At 62.8% G+C, this 13,216-nt stretch overlaps 2 protein-coding genes across 5 annotated transcripts; both read left to right on the top strand.

The window, feature by feature from the left end:
* The first annotated feature begins 1,875 nt into the window (after positions 1-1,875).
* Tnfrsf14 (TNF receptor superfamily member 14) lies at positions 1,876-7,925 on the top strand. Of its 2 annotated transcripts, none has more exons than XM_090335979.1 (5): positions 1,876-2,044; positions 2,938-3,106; positions 4,648-4,803; positions 5,564-5,654; positions 7,304-7,925. In XM_090335979.1, the coding sequence occupies exons 1-5, from the start codon at positions 1,913-1,915 to the stop codon at positions 7,389-7,391; spliced, it is 636 nt and encodes a 211-aa protein (XP_090192105.1). In that variant the 5' UTR covers positions 1,876-1,912; the 3' UTR covers positions 7,392-7,925. The 2 variants fall into 2 exon arrangements, with proteins under 2 accessions (XP_090192105.1, XP_090192104.1); XM_090335978.1 differs by having other exon boundaries at positions 1,877-2,044; positions 7,301-7,925.
* Positions 7,926-9,609: 1,684 nt separating this feature from the next.
* Prxl2b (peroxiredoxin like 2B) lies at positions 9,610-12,065 on the top strand. Of its 3 annotated transcripts, none has more exons than XM_090333940.1 (7): positions 9,610-9,708; positions 9,982-10,186; positions 10,378-10,429; positions 10,938-11,001; positions 11,102-11,177; positions 11,433-11,551; positions 11,916-12,065. In XM_090333940.1, exons 1-7 carry the CDS (start codon positions 9,646-9,648, stop codon positions 11,940-11,942), a joined length of 606 nt encoding a protein of 201 aa, XP_090190066.1. In that variant the 5' UTR covers positions 9,610-9,645; the 3' UTR covers positions 11,943-12,065. The 3 variants fall into 3 exon arrangements, with proteins under 3 accessions (XP_090190066.1, XP_090190064.1, XP_090190065.1); XM_090333938.1 differs by having other exon boundaries at positions 11,685-12,065; XM_090333939.1 differs by lacking the exon at positions 11,916-12,065 and adding an exon at positions 11,636-11,887.
* The last annotated feature ends 1,151 nt before the right edge of the window (positions 12,066-13,216 follow it).

Here is a 13,216-nt window from a genome sequence, read left to right as displayed (position 1 = left end):
GGCATGAGATAAATATCTGCCCGTGGCAATATTCACAACAGCCCAGATAACAATCCAGCCTAGAGAATAGATTAAAAAATGGTCTATAAACACAATGGAGCGTGGAGGAAAGAGTAAAATCCTGTGGCTTGCAGGAACTCTGGGAACAGAGGGTTAAGTCAAGCACTACTCCTTTTTTTTCTATTCAAGCCTCTCCCATAACACTAGCCACTTGGAGGCAGGGACAAAGGTTTTCAGGACCCAGCCAATGAATAGCAGGACAAGGGTGTGTGTGTTGGGGGGGGGTCATCCCTTTGCTTCAGCCACACAGGAAATGTGGACAGGGCTACTTGGGTGTGGGTAGAAGCCAGAGGCTGTTCAGAAAGGGGGGGGGGTGCAGAAGGCGAGGCTCACGGTAGGACAACTGTGTAGCGTGCACAAGACTTGAACAGGAAAAGAAATAAAAAAGTCTGGGTCCCTCCAAAACCCCAAAGTAGAAGAGAACTGTGACGAGCTTGGAAGGCAGCCAGGGAGCGGTGGGGAGAGTCACAAGGGTTAAGTGGACATGGTCCAGGCAGCCTCTGCTGTTGGTCTGTGGAAGTGCCACTGTGAAGTCTCATTATTTTGGACCATTTTGTTTGAACAAAACGATGAAATGAAAAAGAAAGAAAGAAAGAAATGTACTCTCTAGCTGACCTCTGTAACTGGAACTCCTCTGTACATACCATTGTCATAACAGTAACTGAAACACACTCTTTAGGAAATGACTCTTCTTGGCCAAAATGACAGAATGTACCGGATGTGATCACTCACCCTCAGGTGAATTTGAGCCAAACCCCAACTTCCATTTTCACCGTAAATACCGGTGCTGGCACCCTGGTCCAAGCGTATACATCTCTCATCCAGCACGGCAGTCCCAGGCTGCCTCCACTCAGCCCCATGGCTGCACCCCTCAGGATTGGACCCTGACCAGGTCTAGGCTCCACACCCCATGCCTCCCGGGCGGGGAGGGGTCATTGCTCCCCATAAGCTTTTACTTTCACTTTAGATGGCTATGCCTTTGTGAGCCCCAACATGGAGCTGGGGCCTCCCGGTGGCGGGGCTCCCGAGCCTGTGGGGTCCTGATTGGGATGGAGGTCTGCCCAGGATGGGGGCCCGGCCCCCAGAGCTGGGCCTTTACAGCAAGAGCCCTGAGACTGGTGAGTCCCCAGCCTTGGATGCAAAGCCTGGAGCCTGGACTCCTTTGGCAGGCCCTGCCTGTGGCCTTGTCTGGATCCCAGGTCTCACAGATCTTTGTCCTGGAGCTCGACCAGTCTCCTGCAACTGTCCAGCTCTGGGGCGGGGGGCTGTGACCCTCCAGCAGGGGTGGCAGAGGTGGCTCCCACTGGACTGTGGGCGGTGGCTCTGAGGAGTGGAGTACTTGGGTGCTGACCTGCTGATAAGTACCATGTTTGTGCCACGGTGACGGAGTCCAAGGGAGATGGACGTGGATGGGGCTTGGGTCCCTCCCAGGGTGGCTGTCCTGCAGCCCACAGGGTGCTCTGAGGTCCCTGAAGGCCAGTCATCCTGGAGCTGGGACCTGGCAAGGACGGGGCTGCCCTGCCCCTGCGTCCTGGGCAGCCTGGGCCCCCACCTTGTCTGTCAGCCCCTGAGGTCTGGGCCTCCCCTGGGGCTGGAGGGGCCAGTGTGGAGCAGCAAGGGGCTGGCCCAGAGGCCTCAAGGGTGTGCCCAGGAGGTGCCCTAGCTCCCAGGGTCCCACACAGTCAGGCATGGGGGCAGGGGTGGAGGGGAGTCTTGCCCAGCACACCCCTGACTGTGGGCAGAGGCTCTGTTGCTTCTGCCAGGACACTGCTAGCCCTGGAGTATGACTAACTCACCAAGGGGGACACTGGGGCCCCAGGAGGGGAGGAGCCTCGGGCAGCTCTTCCCCTCCATGGTCGTGTCCTCTCCTCACAGGCTCTGTGTCTCTTCCTCCTGGGCTCCCAGCACTGTGTCCTGGCCGCGCACCTGTGCCCACAGGAGGACTATCCAGTGGGTGCAGAGTGCTGCCCTAAGTGTGGCAAAGGTAGAGGCCGGAGAGCACACGCAGGGGGGAGGGGGTCCCTGGAGGGAGGGCACACGCAGGGGGGAGGGGGTCCCTGGAGGGAGGGCACACGCAGGGGGGAGGGGGTCCCTGGAGGGAGGGCACACGCAGGGGGGAGGGGGTCCCTGGAGGGAGGGCACACGCAGGGGGGAGGGGGTCCCTGGAGGGAGGGCACACGCAGGGGGGAGGGGTTCCCTGGAGGGAGGGCACACGCAGGGGGGAGGGGGTCCCTGGAGGGAGGGCACACACAGGGGGGAGAGTCGCGGGGGGGGGCACAGGTGGGGGGTAGAGGGTCCTGGAGGGAGGGCACACGTGTGTGTTGGGGGGGTAGAGGGCCCAGCGTGGGCAAGCTAAGGGGGTAAGGGCAGAGTATCTTTCCCAGTTCTGTGCTAAGCCTTGTGTGCCCTCTGGACCCTCAGCCCTGGATAGCCAAAAGCTCCTGTCCCCTGGGACAGACAGCCGAGGGTTGAAGCCCTGGGAATAGGGCCATGTATCCGGGACCCTTCAGCCCCTGAGACCTTTGCAGCACTGTCCAGAGTGGGGCAGGGGCAAGGGTAGGCCAGCAGGGGCAGCCGCTGCGGCTGGAGCGGGGCTGGGAAGAGAGCCCCACAGGGCCCCCGTGTCCCCCGAGGTCCGGTTTTAGAACTTCAGCCATGGGGGGATTGTAGGCGTGGCTCGGGTGGAAGAGTGCCAGCCCGTGAGCGGAAGTGTCAGATCTGGTGCACGTTCGGGTCTTAGGAGAAAAAAAGAATAAGAAAAAAACAATCCCCAACTCAAGACTTGGCCAAAGCAGATGCCCGTGTGGAGGGCAGCTGGGCCTGTGCCCTGGGGAGGGGTGGGGCAGCCTGACATCCTTGAGGTCTGGACTCCTGCAGGTCCACCCTGCAGCTGAGCAGCTGTGGATGCCCCTGGCCTCAGGTTACCACGTGAAGCAAGCCTGCAGCCACTGGACAGGCACAGTGTGTGTGGCCTGCCCGCCGGGGTCCTACACAGCCCACCCCAACGGCCTGAGCCAGTGTCTCCCCTGCCGACCCTGTGAGCCAGGTAGGCCCCCAGCCCCGCCCCCGCAGCCTGTACCCCAGGCCTAAGCCTGTCACCTGGGCCCCCCAGAGCCTGGGGACCCCGCTGAGGGGCAGGGTCAGATTTCCTGTCCGGGGGAGGACTCCACACCCCTGGCTCCTGAGGCTGTCCACACTGCCTCCTGCTCTGCCTCGCCAGCTAGTGACCCTAGCCACTCTCTCATGCCTCAGTTTCCCTGCCTGTGAGTGGGTCTTGGGTCTTGGAGGAGGGCATCCAGGAGGAGCAGCTATCTTCTCTTTCCTCCAGGTGTGGGACCCCAGGAGGGGCTGGTACAGCCATCTGGGTGTGGGCTGACCCTGGAGTAGTGAGGGCGGCCTGCCCAAGGCAGCTGGCAGCTCCTAGCCCACGCTGTGGGCTCGACAGCGTGGAAGGCGCTGGCCTCCACACCCCATGCCCACACATGGGTCCTGCTCCGTCTGCCCCACTCCTGAAAAGGCAGGGCAGGAGACTCCCATTCCACAGACAGGAAGCTTAGGTGGCAGAGCACTCACCATCACCCCAGATACCATCACCCCAGATATGCATGCTGGAGGCCGGGGGACAGATCCCCTTTCCAGGAATGGGAGGAGATGGAGGAACAGAGACCAGGTAGAACTCAGACCTGGGTCCTCTAACTACTCCAGGTGACTCAGGCCTGGTCTCCCCCAGAGTGCGCCAGGTCCTCCCCTGCCTGGCTCTACCTGTAGGAGTGGGAGCAGGTCTCAAGTCCCCCCCGCATCAGGACGGGGCAGGACAAAGGCTGAGGCTGTAAACTACCTCTTCACCCCCTGCTGCCCCTCCTTCTCCTCCCTCCATCTTAGACCTCAACACACATGCACTCTCTCCGGGCCACGCCTCCCCTCTCCTGTCGGGGCATGTGCCTGTGTGATTAGGCTGAGTGTGGACGCACAGCGGCAGCACCTGTACGAGAGGACTGGAGTGGTGTTGGTCCAGTCACTGCCCTGTCTGCCACACCTAAGGGAACGCAGGCTCTCCTATGCCAACCACTGCCATCCAGCTGCCCGGTCCACACCAGGGAAGCCAGGCTGAGGGGTGGGTGTGCATGAGGGAGAGTCCAGGCTAAACTGTCTCCTGGGGGCCCGCCCAGCCTTCAGAACTGGCTCAGGGCTAACTTCTCTGTATCGGTTGAGGCCATTCTGAGCTAAAGGCCTCAGTTTCTCCATAAGTATGGCTGCCCTACCAAGGAACCTACCCAGCTCCTTCTACTCAGTCTTCTGCCACCTGCTGGTGCTGTCCCTCCTGCCCAGGCAGATTCGGGTTTTCTGTATCAGGCACCTGTGGGCACCATGTTTGGCTAAGGTGGGGTAAAACCTGGGAGGGGATCTGGGTGGGGCAGGACCCAGCCTGTAGACTCGGCTTCCGGGAGTTGAACCGGATGCCTCACTCTCCCTAGTCCCCAGGCTGAGCCCTAGGCCAGCAAGCGTTAGCCAATTTGCCCCTCCCAGCGAAGGAGAGCCCCTCACCTCCCCATCACCCAGCAGCCTCCTCCGCTCCTCTCAATCCAGACATGGGCCTGGAGACCTGGCAGAAGTGTTCCAGCACGCAGGACACAGTGTGCCACTGCCGCCAGGGCCACTTCTGTGCCGATGGAGATGATGAGCAGTGCCTCATGTGCCTGCCCCACACCACCTGCAGTCCTGGCCAGAGGGTGCTCAGAAGAGGTGAGCTGCCGGGAGCGTGGCCTAGGGGTAGAGGGCTGGCCTAGCATGCACGGAGACCCAGATTCGATTCCTTGGTACCACATACATAGGAAAAAAAAAAAAAGCCAGAAGTGGTGCTGAGGCTCAAGCGGTAGAGCTCCAGCCTTGAGAAAGTCCAAGGACAGTGCTCAGGCCCTGAGCTCAAGCCCAGGACTGGCAAAAAAAAAAAAGGAAGAGGAGGGCTCTGGCGGGTGCCCACCCCAGGCCCACCCTGGCCCCAGTGCCTCTGCTGCCTAGAGCCCCAGACGGGCTGGCCCCCTGAGGGCTCTCAAGAACCCAGCCCAGCCTGAGGGGAGGGCAGAGTGGAAGAGAGGGCCAGACAGGAGGGTGAAGAAGCCTGAGGAGGAGAGGGGAGAATGGAGAAGGGTGGGGAACCGGGGAAAAGGGAGGGCTGAGGCCATCTGGCAGCCTGGAAGTTCTGCCCGGGGTCAGGTCTTGAGTTCTCCCACTTTCCTCCAGGGCTCCAGGCAGGAAAGATCTGGGTGGATGGGGAGGCCCAGGGTCCCCACTCAGGGCCCCCCAAGTGTGAAGTGTGAATTCCATTCCTCCCCAGTGCCTGGCAAGGGCAGCCCCCACAGTGCCCAGAGGACCCTAGACGCTTCCATGCCTGCCTCTCTGTGTCTAGGGACCCCCAGAACTACCCCTCCTAGAGCATTCTGAGGGGCCGCCTGCCTCCCCCACGCTCCTCCAACAATCCACAGAGCAGCTCTCTACCTCTCAGGCACAGACAAGCAGGACACGGTGTGTGATGACTGCCCACAGGGGACCTTCTCACCGAATGGGACCCTAGAACAATGTCTGCCTTGGACCAAGTAGGTGGTGCCTGGGGCATCTCCGGGAAGAGGCTACCCCTGCTCCCCTGGAGCCTAGGCAGGTCCCCCGCCCTGGGGCGCGGGTGTCAGGTCGCAGCAGCCTGCGTGTGCAGGCAGCAGGTTGCCATAATGAGGCCTCATCACTGGCTGGCACACCCCTCTCCCGCAGGCACTGCTGCAGGGAGGGCTTGCAGATCCCCCTCCCGAGGGTCCGGGAGTCAGGTCCCCAGGCTGGGGTAACCCCGAGCTGACCACAGTCCTCGGCTCTCTCACAGCAGCCGGGCGTCTCACTGGGGCCTGGAGGGGAGGGGTTAAGGTGTGGCTCTCCTCCCCCTACCAGCAGGAGCACCCATCTGGCCTCTGTCACTTGTCCTCTCTCCTGACTGCTGTCAACTTCGTGTCCAGGTGTGGCTGTTATCCCTTGCTCCCTCTTTCCCTCACGCCCCTGTCTTCATGGCTCTGGCCTGGTCCAAGTCTCCATGTCCATCCTTCCGTGAGTCTCTCACATAGGGGCCTTGAAGGAGAGAGACCAGGGTCCCTTCCCAGAGCGACCTGGAGCCTCCCTGGGGCCTGGACGAGCTTGGTCTTGAGCCACACCTGCTGCTCCATGCCCACAGGCCTGGCTCCTCTCTTCTAGGTGCAGAGTGTGGGTGGAGAGGGAAGCAGAGCCTGGGACCAACAGAACAGACGTCACTTGCTCCTCAGGGAGGGGCTTGTTCCTCTTCCTGTCTTTAACCATCCTCGTCATTGTCGCTGTGACTGTACTAGTCATTTACCTATGGAAGAAAAGACACAGGCAAGCCAGCGAGCCCCCCCCCCCCCCCCGCATCCCCCTCCATCAGGCCTCAGGCTCCTCAGCGCAGCTTAGCAACTCCTGCAGACCTTTGCCCCAAGCCCTGGCAGAGGAGGTGGCCAGCAGGTGCCTGCGGGAGTCCGGGAAGGTGGACTTGCTGTCTCTCCCACGCCCAGGTGTCTGCTGGCTTCTGTGGAGAGATGGCAAAGTGGGACCTGTGACCAAGAGCCTCCACCACCCTTGCTGTTCCTGGGTGTGGCCCAAGTTCCTCAGTGGGGAGGCCCTGGTGGAGGGGCAGTGGGCCTCTGGGGACAGGGCTGCATCCTGGCAGCAGGGGCCCAGGGGCCCTGCACTTCTTGTCTCTATTGCCCTGCTCCGGCTGTGTGGGCACTGGAGCCCCCACTTGGGTCAGCCGTGGCTCCTGCTCCTCCTCTTGCTTGAGCAGCCTGTGTGTTAGGGTGAGCTGTGGGCTGGGCCTGGCAGCTGGGAGGGGGACGTGCCCCCTCCAGAAAGGGCCTCCTGGGATCAGAGTCTCCAAGAGCTGCCTCACACCTCCAGGGATGTTCCAGCTCAGGGGATAGGACACCCAGCAGTAAGCCGAGAATCTGGGTCCGCCCTGCTCCACATCCCCTGGTCAGTTTCTCTGGGCCTTGAGGCACTCCTGCGTTACAGGTGGACTGCTGCTGATCCATGGAGCCGTGCTGGCTGGGGTCCTGGGGTGTTTGGGCGGCGCCACTATGGCCTGGCTCCAGAGTCCGCAGTCAAGCTGAGAACAGCAAAATGGCTCAGAGAACTGCAAGGCCCACAAGCTGGAGTCTGGAAGGCAGGTTTTTATTCTGGATTTATCTGGCAGCAGAACAGATGAGAGGAAGTCTGGCAAGCCACGCCCGCTGCGGGGGAGCCGGCCGGGGAGACCTCAGTGGGTGGACCTACGGCCTGTGTGACCAGCCTCTCAGCCCGGCTGGACACTGTGTGAAGACGGCGCCCGCCCTGGGCTTGTCTCCGCTTCCCACAGCAGGAAATACAAGGTCATGATTCCAGCCCTTGGGGTCCATGGGCCTCCTCATCCGCGGAATGGGATCTGGAGCTGCCCCAGCTCCTCCCAGGGCCCCCTCCAGAGAACAGAGGGATAGGTGTTCTAGCCCCCCTCCCCCGCACCCCAGGCCAGAGAGGATTGACACATGAGACCAAAAAACGGGAAGAGGAAGGCCCACCCTGAATGCAGGGTGACCAGCTTAGAGATTCCGGCAGATGCTCGGGACAGGGCTCGGGAGGAACGCCAGAAAGCTGGTGAGGGCGGCAAGCTCGTATCTTCTCCAGCAAGTGTGGCGGTTGTCCTAGGCTCCAGCTTTGTCAGACTTTCAATTTAATGGCTGTGGCCTCTCCCACAGAAACCACAATAAACCTCTAACCAGGGCCCTCATTTTCGTTTGCCCTCACTCTCTCTACCTCCTGACCAACCACAGTGCTCCCCATGTGACCCCAAAGTCTCTGGGGACCCATGAGTAGCAAGCTGGTCTTTCCTTGCCTTACTTCCTGGCCCAAACCACAACAGGGCAGGCCAGAGGACCAGGGAGCCAGGTCTAGAGGCAGGCAGACAGCCCTAGTCCCTTCTGCACCAGATAAATCCAGAAAGAGGAATTTCTTTCCAGGCTACCATCCCATTCCACAGACTCACCTCCCCGCCACATTCCTGGACCTCATGGTCTGTGAGTGTGTGAGAGAGAGAAAGGGGGGGGGGGGGATAAGACACCTGGAGGATGCACAGCGCCCCAGTCACCTAGGCTGTCATACAACGCCCCTCGTATTAGGGGATGGCCGGACTGTCTTGGAGGAAGGCAGGCCCCATGGAGGCAGGGAGCAGCCTGCAGGAGCTGTGAGGCAGGCTGCACACCAACATTCAGGTTCTCATGTGTGAATGCTAAATCATGCGGGGAGGCCACCAGGCTAAGAATTACTTGAACGCGGGCTGGGATGTAGCTTAGTTCAAAGCGCCGGCCTAGCAAGTGCAACGTCCTGGGTTCGATCCCCAGTACCAAAAAAGAAGACAAACCCCCCCCAAAACCAATGCGGTTCAAAGGATGCGACTGAGGCCTGCGATTCCCTCAGCAGTGACACACAGCGTAGGGAGGGCACCGTTCACACCACCATTCCACCTTCTGCTTTCAAAAAACAGGAAAGAAAGAAGGCCTAGAGTGGTGCTGACGGCTCCACCGCAGGCAGAGGCGGGTGGGTCAGGACCCGGGGCCAGGCCTCAATAGGGCAGGCAGGGGTGGAGGGGGGAGGAGCACAGGGAGGAGGGAAGGGGAGGAGGAAGGGAGGGAAGGAAGGAGGGAGGGGAGGTGGGAAGAAGGAAGGAGGGGAGGAGGGAGGGAGGGGAGGTGGGGAGAAGGGAGGAGAGGGATGAGGAGGGAGGGGAGGTGGAAAGAAGGGAGTAGAGGGAGGAGGGAGGGAGGGGAGGTGGGGAGAAGGGAGGAGAGGGAGGGGGGACAGGGGAGGAGGGAAGAAGGGAGAGGGAGGAGGGAGGAGGGAGGGGAGGAGGGGAGAAGGGGGAGGCAGGGGGGACGGGGGAGGAGGGAGGGGAGGGAGGGAGGAGAGGGAAGGAGGGAGGGAGGGGGGACGGAGGGGAGGTGGGAGAAGGGGGGAGGCGGGGGGGGGAGAGGAGGGAGGAGAGGGAGGAGGATCGCGGGAGGGAGGGGGAGGGAGGATCGCGGGAGGGAGGGAGGGGAGGACGGCGGGACGATCCCCCGGGCTAGCCGGGGCAGGCTCGCGCGGGGCCCGCACCCCTCGACCCCGCATCGACGGCGCCTTCTCTGTGCCTGCGCGGCGCGCGGGCCCGGACCCCGGCCCCGGCGGGCCCCACTCCGGCGGGCTGGGACGGCCCCGGACCGCGCCGAGGACGCCACGCGCCGCGCAGGCGCAGACGGGCGGAAGTCCGCCGGCCCGCTTCCGTCCCGGGCCTCCGCGGAGGGCGGGGCTAGGGAACGGGTCCGGGGCGTCGCGAGGCCATCTTGGGGGCGGAGTCCGGAGGTGGAGGCGGGGCCGAGCGGGAGGGGGTGTGGCTAAGAGCTCCGGGGACGGCGGTCAGGGGCGTGGCCCGGCGTGGGGCGTGGCCTGCGGCGGGGGCGGGGCCTGCGGCGGGGCCGGGGCCGGGGCCGGGGCCGGGGCCGGGGCCGGGGCCGGGCGGCTGCTGCAGTCATGAGCGCGGTGGACCTCGCCCGAGTGGGCGCGTGCGTGCTGAAGCATGCGGTCAGCGGGGAGGTGCGGCCCGGCGGGGGCCGGCTGGGGGCGGGCCGGGGCGGGGGGGCGGCAGGCCCCGGCGGCAGGCAGGGTCCCGGAGAGGCAGGGCCCGGGGGCAGGCAGGGCCCGGCGGCAGGCAGGGCCCGGCGACAGGCAGGGTCCCGGAGAGGCAGGGCCCGGCGGCAGGCAGGGCCCGGCGGCAGGCAGGGTCCCGGAGAGGCAGGGCCCGGCGGCAGGCAGGGCCCCGGCGAGGCAGGGCCCCGGCTCTCCTGACCCTCCCGCCCCGGCCCGCAGGCCGTGGAACTGCGGAGCCTGTGGCAGGAGCAGGCGTGCGTGGTGGCCGTGCTGCGGCGCTTCGGCTGCGTGCTGTGTCGCTGGATCGCCCGGGACCTCAGCAGCCTCCGCGGAGCCCTGGAGCAGCACGGCGTGCGCCTCGTGGGGGTGGGGCCCGAGGCCCGGGGCCTGCAGGAGTTCCTGGACGGCCGCTTCTTCTCGGGAGGTGCGGCCCCCTCCGAGCCCACCCGGGCCCCTGCGCCCCGCCTGCGTCCTGGCAGAGCCCGGGCTCCCTTGAGTCCTGCCCCTGATCACCCCGGGGCCTCAGCGCTCGACAGGGGGACCCTGGACCCCACCCCGCCCTTCTGGCCTGGTCGGGGCCGGCAGGGTGCGCACACCTGTGGCTCTTCTTTCCAGAGCTCTACCTGGATGAGGGCAAGCAGCTCTACAAGGAGCTGGGCTTCAAGCGGTAAGTGTGTGTTGGGGGCGCGGCATGCAGAGGGGCGGAGGCCACATTTTTACTTCTTACTGCTCCACTGTCCACCCCATCTTCCCCAGGGAAGCCAGCTCTGGTGGCATTGGCAGCTCCTGCCAGCCCTTCGGTGGTGCTCTCGAGTGGCCTTCCCTAAGAGGCTTCTCGTGTAGGCCCACTCTTCGCAGCGCAGTTTACTCTTAGTTGACCAGAGTGCCATCCCCGCCTACTAGAGTCATAGCCTACCTGTGGTGATTGGCTGAGCCAGACCCCTGGCTCCACCCAGCCTGGGGCTTGGTTCCCATTCCCTACATCCTTTGCAGGATGTACTGGGTACTGCTGCTGGCAGTACCCAGGCTGGGTGCCCTGAGACTCCAGGACTGCGCCGGGTGGGACTGGCTGCATATCGTAGTGGAACTGGGCTGTGGGTGTGGTGACAATTGGTAGCTGGCATTGGGACTGGCCTCCTCTAGAGTCTAGACTAGGGGGACTGGTGTTTCTGCAGGTACAATAGCCTGAGCATTCTGCCGGCCGCCCTGGGGAAGCCCTCGCGTGACGTGGCAGCCAAGGTTTGTAGTGGCCTGGGACATTCAGCAGTTGGGGTGGTGGGAGCCCCTGGAGGCCTTTCTCTCTCTGTGACCAGCTGTGACCCTGATCCTCTCCGTGCAGGCCAAGGCGGTTGGTATCCAGGGGAACCTGTCTGGAGACCTTCTGCAGAGTGGCGGGCTTCTGGTGGTCAGCAAAGGTGTGTCAGGGTAGGATCTGGGGCCGTATCGTCGGAGGGAAGGCTTGCCAAACCTGGCAGCCATGCCCTGTGTCCTTGCGGGCATGTCCACACACTCACAAGTCCTTCGTATGTTGGCTGGGGGCCTGGGGACACATCTCCCGTCTTGGTAATTGGGTAGGGGGTCAGGGCATGCCGGAGTGTTGGCTCCTTGGTGCTTGGGCACAGGGTGTAGGCACGCTTTCCGAGTGCCTGATCCCCTGCCTGCTGTCACAGGTGGTGACAAGGTGCTACTGCACTTCATCCAGAAGTCTCCAGGTGACTATGCCCCCCAGGAGAGCATCCTGCAGGCCTTGGGAATCTCTGCCGAGGTCTGTGCCAGCCAACCACCCCAGGTGAGCTGAGACCCGGGGGACCCTGCTTCCCCTCCCCCAGACCACCACCCCCCGGGCGGGCTCCCGGTCCACGCTGAACTGTAGCCTCTTGGGATCGACGTGATTTTGTGCTCAGCGGTAGCCGGGGATAAAGCTGTTGCAGTGGCTGCTCTTCAGAGGAAGAGGACCAAAGGGCAGGGTTTCCCAGCAGGCAGGCACAGCAGGGGTCTCCCTTGTGGGTGCTGGGATGCAGAGGGCAGGGAGGGCTGAGGGGCTGTGGTCATCCCAGGGGTACCAGCTGGGCATTAGTGTAGTCCAGGTAGTGCCCTCTAGTGTCCCATGGGGAGGAGAGTGGCCAGCCTGACGGGGCCCCTGCCGCCCCCAGTGTGAGGAGGACGTGTGTACACGGTAACCTCGACTGACCCCGCGGCTGAGTCAGGAGAATCTTCGTGGAGCTCTGAGCCTGTGCTGGACCTTGTCCACGGCTGATCGTCAAGCAACAAAGAGCCATTAAAGTGCAGACCTGACAACACGGCTCCACTGCCTCCGCACCTCCTCTCAGCCCCATCCCTCTGCGCCCCGCCCCGCCCCTGCAGCCACATTCCCCTGTCCCTCCACCTACGTAGCTGTCTGGGACGTGGAGGCAAGGTGCCATCTTCCTCATTCAGACTGAAGGCCTCTGACCCATGGGGTACTGGCGTCAGCCCTGGTACTTCTTTCCATGGTGACCTCTCTCCATGGCCACACTCTGGGCAGAGGCCAGCCAAGGTTGGGGAGAACAGGATTTCTTCAGGCTCCTGCCCCAGGACCCACATGGGAGCCTAGCCTGAGAGGCAGAAGGGGAAGGGGAGCAGGCACTCCTGCTCTCGTCTGTGGGAGCTTGTTGGGTTTTCAGGAAGGTCTACTTGGTATCAGCTGGACCATAGGAGACTCAGGAACTGGCCCCCTGGACAAAGTCCCTTATTGAGTAGAGAACCCTCATTTGCAGCTTTGTGTGTTGGGTGTGGTGGTGCTGGTACTGGCAGCACAAAGCTTTTGTCCTGTGGAGTCCAAATTCCCAGCTCCTTTCTTGGGGTCCTGATGGATGCAGAGCAGAGCTGCCTCCCCACATCTTGGCTATCCAGTCTCAAGGACTCTGTCCTCTGAGTGAGTTCTGATGGCCACGGCACACTTTATGGGTGGACTTGTCCAAGCCCTAGGTGACCACAGCTTCCTCCTAACGGCCCTGTGCTCCAACCCCGCCCTCAGCCTGCAGTGTCCAGGCAGTCTGACCCCTCCTGTCTCCCACCGCAGCATCTCACCCTCTGGCTGAAACTCCAGTTCCCTTGCTGCGTCCCCCACCTCCCTTGGCCACCTGCTGACCACAGCCCCTGAAGTCAGTTGAGTGGTGGACATTTGGGGTATTCTGGCCTCTGTGGGGTCCTGTGGGGAGCCCTGCCCTTTCATTCAGTGCTTGCCAGCCAACCCACCAGGTGCCAAAGTTTCTGCCAGCTCACTTCCTGCCCTCTGCCCTCTGCCCTCCTACACAAAGAAGGATGCTTTTTCCTTTTTTCTTTTTGCCTGTCCTGAGGCTTGAACTCAGGGCCTGAGTGCTGTCCCTGAGCTTCTTTTGCTCAAGGCTACCGCTCTACCCCTTGAGCCACAGCACCACTTCGGGCTTTTTCTGTGTCTGTGGTACTGAGGAAT

The sequence above is a fragment of the Megascapheus bottae genome, chromosome 6 (assembly GCF_031878675.1).
Source record: "Megascapheus bottae isolate mThoBot1 chromosome 6, mThoBot2.hap1, whole genome shotgun sequence".
Lineage (NCBI taxonomy): Eukaryota > Metazoa > Chordata > Mammalia > Rodentia > Geomyidae > Megascapheus > Megascapheus bottae.
Note: the sequence above shows the minus strand (reverse complement) of the source record. Positions and strands in the feature narration are given on the sequence as shown.